Source organism: Musca vetustissima, unplaced genomic scaffold (genome assembly GCF_032173495.1).
Source record: "Musca vetustissima isolate MV318-11 ecotype Yass unplaced genomic scaffold, APGP_CSIRO_Mvet_v1 utg13461, whole genome shotgun sequence".
In the NCBI taxonomy this organism is placed as follows: domain Eukaryota; kingdom Metazoa; phylum Arthropoda; class Insecta; order Diptera; family Muscidae; genus Musca; species Musca vetustissima.
In genome coordinates, this window is record NW_026880779.1 from 26,686 (window position 1) to 32,022 (window position 5,337).

At 33.7% G+C, this 5,337-nt stretch overlaps 1 protein-coding gene across 1 annotated transcript; it reads right to left on the minus strand.

Annotated features, from left to right (window-relative positions):
* Positions 1-705: 705 nt before the first annotated feature.
* LOC133326600 (DNA-directed RNA polymerase III subunit RPC3-like) lies at positions 706-3,359 on the minus strand (the record flags this gene model as incomplete). The annotated part of the gene is made up of 6 exons (XM_061535229.1): positions 706-873; positions 2,085-2,252; positions 2,318-2,667; positions 2,731-2,836; positions 2,894-3,048; positions 3,158-3,359. Coding segments are annotated over 6 exons (1,149 nt in total), but the record flags the coding sequence as incomplete, so codon positions are not given.
* Between the last annotated feature and the right edge of the window lie 1,978 nt (positions 3,360-5,337).

Genomic DNA, 5,337 nt, shown 5'->3' on the forward strand with positions numbered 1-5,337 from the left:
AGGGAGTACAAAACATGGAGAAAAGCATAGATATTTTAGTTTAACATATAAAGAACACACACACAATAACCAATCACCTGTTAGGTCCTACATACCCATAAACACCACAATACATACAATCCAAGGATCTATATACACAAACACATACATACAAATTCATTTGCCATCTGTGTAGTTTATTTTGATCACAAAAAAGTAAGCGTGTCACAAAAAAATAAAAATTATTAGTTTATTATTTTTATAAACTTCACACGACCACCACCTCCCTCCCCCACCCACTTTAGTGTAGTCTAATAGTAGTTTAGTTTTTAATGAAAACAAACATGTGTTATACGTATGCTAGTTTTCCTTTGGAAAATCTAGAAAAGCATTTAATAAGTTATTTTAACCCCCTGCACGATGTGTAAATAGTCGCCGACAAATGTGTTTTTTAATTCTTACATATACATTTATATTATATAGAAAAAAAAACAAAACGTATAAGGTTTCTTTTGTCACAATCGTCTTTATATATAAATATAAAATTTTTTTTAACTTAAATTATTATATATTTTTTATAACATTGTATTTGTTTTACAATTGTTTAATATAAACGATTTTTTTTTACAAAAATAAACAATTAATATAAAATATTTTTATTTGTTGTTGTTTTTTCTTTATAATTTTAACAAAGTCTATGCAGTTGTATTGAATAAATAAAAAAGGTTATTTTTTAGTTGCTGGTGCCACAAACACCTGGGCCGAATGATATAAATACATTTGTAATAGAAATATGGTATCATCAAGGGATAATTCCGCCTTGGACAATGTCTTGATGCGATTCTTCACTTTATCCAAGATTTCTCGTTCAGGTGGGGTTAGAGTTTCAAGAATCTGAAATGGAAAATAATTAAAATATTGGGTTATTAGTGAAATTAAGGAGTGTGGCATATTTAAGTCCATTACTCTATATTAAACCAGTAAGGAAAATAGTAAAGTCGGACTGGGCCGACTATATGACACCCTCCACCACTTTGGGTATATTCTACATAGTCTTCTAACAGACGTTGCCTTTTCGAAGGAACATTGTCATGAAATTGAACGAATGATATTTAGGGACTTAAATCGGACGAAAAAATATATTTGAGCTACATCTAAAACTGAACCGATATTCACGAAACTTAACGCATTCTAGACTTAATTCAGTGCGCTATACAAAATTTCGTGCAAATCGAAAGATATATAGAGATTTTCGGACGAAAATATATATGTGAGCTATATCTAAATCTGAACCGACTTTCACGAAACTTAGCACACATCATTATAGACTCAATTCAGTACGCTATGCCAAATTTCGTGCAAATCGAAAAATATTTGGGGACTTTGACGCACCATTTACCTTAAATCGGACGAAAATATATAAATGGAGCTATATCTAAATCTGAACCGATTTTCACGAAACTTCACGTACGTCATTCTAGGCCTAATTCAGTACGCTATGCCAAATTTCGTACAAATCGAAAGTTATATAGGGTCTTGGATTTAGCATTTAACTTAAATCGGATGAAGATATATATGGGAGCTATAACTAAATCTGAACCGATTTTCACGAATCTTAACACACATCATTCCAGACTTAATTCAATAAGTTGTGGCAAATTTCGTGCAAATCGAAAGATATATAGGGACTTTGGTGCACCATTTACCTTAAATCAGATAATATTATATATGGGAGCTATATCTAAATCTGAACTGATTTGTCCAAATGTCAATAGGGCTCGTCCTTGGGCCAAATCAATGAGCTGTGCCAAATTTCATCCAAATCGGATGATAAATGCGACCTGTACTTTATTTTTTTGTTGTTGTCTACGATATAGTTGTTGTAGCAGCCCTATTGCTTTTACACAATGGTGACAGACGATGGCTGAGTAAGACTCGGGCCGTTTCGGATCGTGATCACCTATATCGTGCAGTTTTGCTTTATGCCTGGCTACGTGTTTAACTCGGTGTCTTAAAATTCCGAATCTCTTATATTCGTTCAATTTTATAACTCTAGGTCGTCGGTTAGTACACTGGAATAACATAATTTAATATGGGTAACTTACCTCGGCAATATACTCTTCGGATTCCCCTCTCTCTTTCATTGTTGCAACAATGCTATCCAACTTTTGAGATTTTTCAATTAAACGTTTGTGTTCATTCTTCTCATAATTGGAACGGGTTATATCATTGTATAAAGCCTTAAAACAAATGTCCAGCAACATTTTGGCAATCTGGAAAACATTAACAAAAATAAATTTTAATTGTACTCCTAAAATTTATGTTTGAAAATACGTACCTGTTTATATTTCAAATAAAACAAATAGAAAGCCTTTGCTGGTCCAGTGCCACCACCCCCCGCTTTGCGTATTGTTTTAATTTGAAGAAATTGTTCTTGAAATAAATTATAAGATAAAAGCTTCGCTTCTTTTGCCGGTACCATAGCCTCCTTTTGTAGATCTTCTTGTTCGATATATTTTTTCATTCGCACAACACGAAAGATTCGCGATGCTTTCGAACCAAAACGTTCGGTAATGACATTTTCTATGCATGCCAAGGCCAATGATTCAAAGGCGGGTGCTAAATCTACCACATATTGACCGCCACCCATTTCACCAATTTTTCTTATGAAATGCAGGGAGTCATCGGCTAAGAACAATATAATCGAATTGTTTAAAATATTTCAAATGGATAGATTTTGAATTACTTTACCAATTAATGCCACATATTGATCTAAATGCCTTATCAAATCCAAATTATTTGAGTTCTTTTCCACCACATGTTTCACTTCGACAATAGTAAAGGGATTAGAAGCTTGCTGTAAATATTTTTAATAAAATTTAATAATTTTTAAAACGATTGTTAGTAAACATACTCTTTGCCAGGGATCGGTTCTCTCGTACATTTGCTTTAGTATAAGTTTAAAACATTCGGCAGCACTTGCTCCCAATTTCCTTTCTACAGCCGATATCATACATTGATCTCGAAAATCTTGATGGAAACGTTTGAAGTTCAATTGCCAAAATATTGCTGGAAATAGAACAAGCATTAATGCACAAGAAAGGGAATGAGTTATAATATATGACAGAGATTTCCTCCTTTGAAATATATTCCAAATTAAAAAAATATTCGCTCTCACCTGCATCCCTTAGTTGTGTGGCCTGTACAGTACCAGCCTGAACTTTAGCCAACATCGATAGATCAATATCGGGTGGATTAAATAAATCATAATCTTCTATGTGCAGCTTTGGCACTAATTCTGGTTCACCGCTCTCATTTGGCACCAACATCGGAAGTTTTATTAAATAATTGTCACGTATCATTAGTACAAAGGTGTCGCGGTGTTACGTGTCCCTTGGGTGCAGCGCAGATATGTCCAGGTGGCTCCGACCAACTCGGCCGACTCTCTTAGGGCAGGTCCCATCCCGACAACTGGCTCAGGAACACCAACAATAAACACAAGCATCAATCTAAATAAACATAATACGGAAACTACTAACTATTTCCAGCATATTCCATTCAAACTATCGCCATCTTGGCCTGTTAGGCCGCCCTCCCTACCATGATCATCTTTCCCTCCTTTTCCTCTGATGACCCCTATTTCCGCACAACCCCACACTACTTACCTCACCTTGAACCTATCCTCCAATCTTAATTTAACAGCTCATCCTTTTTCGTTATAATTATTATCAGTACATATTTTTTTATTCTATTCTAGGTTTTTTAATATAATCAAATGTTTCAAAATGTATCTCTTATTACTAATTACTATACTAAATTTAAATAAATAAAAAAAAATTAAACAAAAATCAATGGTTTAAAATGAATAAGGAACGTAATAATTTAATAAGCTGTTAAATGATATATTAATCGAAAGGTCGTTAGACCACAAAGAAAACTTGGTTGATCAATCAACGTTTCGTAGGCCCAATTGGGCATTAAATACAAATTACAAACTTTCGTGCATGCAAAGGACACAGAATAGGTCCTCAAATACCTTCAGACAATTTTTATTTGCGTGTCCTGCCTACCCTCCTAATGTCTCACAACTAAAAAAGAGCTCTTTTACAGAATTGGACAAATGGGGGGGATCGACTATCAGATCTACAAAAAAAATTATCTCCTGATACTAACACAAATTATGTAGAGGTCCTCACAAACGTTGCATTGATGCACCAAACATTACATGAAAATTTGTTAAAAATGATTTGTAATAACAATATAGAATATAGATATAAAAAAAAATACGTTAAAAATACATAGAATAACAAAAGTCATATTACACGTACAGACACAAAAAAAACATAAAGATTTTTAAATCGACTCGTGATAAAATTTGTTTTACGTCATCCACGAGTCAGTTTCTTTCTTTGATTTTATCTTTCTTCGCCTTATCCTGGCGATAAGACCCGGACAATTCTTGACGATCTTGATGTTTATAAATTGCGCTAGATTCTCACAATTTTCGCCCACTGTGTAATTACTACAGATAAATTCGTTCGATATATAATATTTATGTCTGGGATAAATTGTCTCGGATATATCGTAAACTCTTGGGCAAGTTATGTCTGGTGCTGAACTTAGATTGGACGAGTTGAGACACTATCGTCGAAAATGTATGGTAAAACAGTGCCTACCTTGTTCAAATTAACTAATAATTAATTTATTAATAAATTCACTTGATTACCTTTTTCTTTCGTCGGATTTTGCTTATTTTTGGAGGGCTCGGTGGCATTCGCACAAATAGCTACGTCTCACTCGTCAACTATATTGTAAGGTGATATTTTCCGGCTTTATTTCATTTCATTTTTTTGTTTGTTGTTTCCAATTATATATCTATATTTTTTTTTACCTTTCTTTCAATAAAGTAGAGTTTTCTGTTTTTTTGTTTAATATTAATTACAACACTTTATCTTCACTATGAAACTAACAGGTTCACTAAGTCAACACCTTTAACATAACTAAATATTTTTCCCAAATTACTCTCTTTTATAAGTTCGGGAGCATAAAAATGGCTACTTCTCGTGCAGAGCACTGTTAGATGACCCTCGGTCTATCCTTTTTTTTTAATATTAGCCGTCCCATTTTCGTTCGGTTCAAATGTTTTTGCAACCAACCTTTGCAACATTTTCTAGACCTAGTATTCTCCCCTCCTAATTTAAGAGAACATCCACCACCCTCGTTAGTCGGTAACACAGTGCCTTAACGAATTGTGCGTTGGCAACGCGTGCTCAGCTGTTTTCCGAACACCTCCAAACATATGTCAGAAATGTGACAGAACATATGGCAATGTTAAAAAAATGTAAATGGACAATCGAA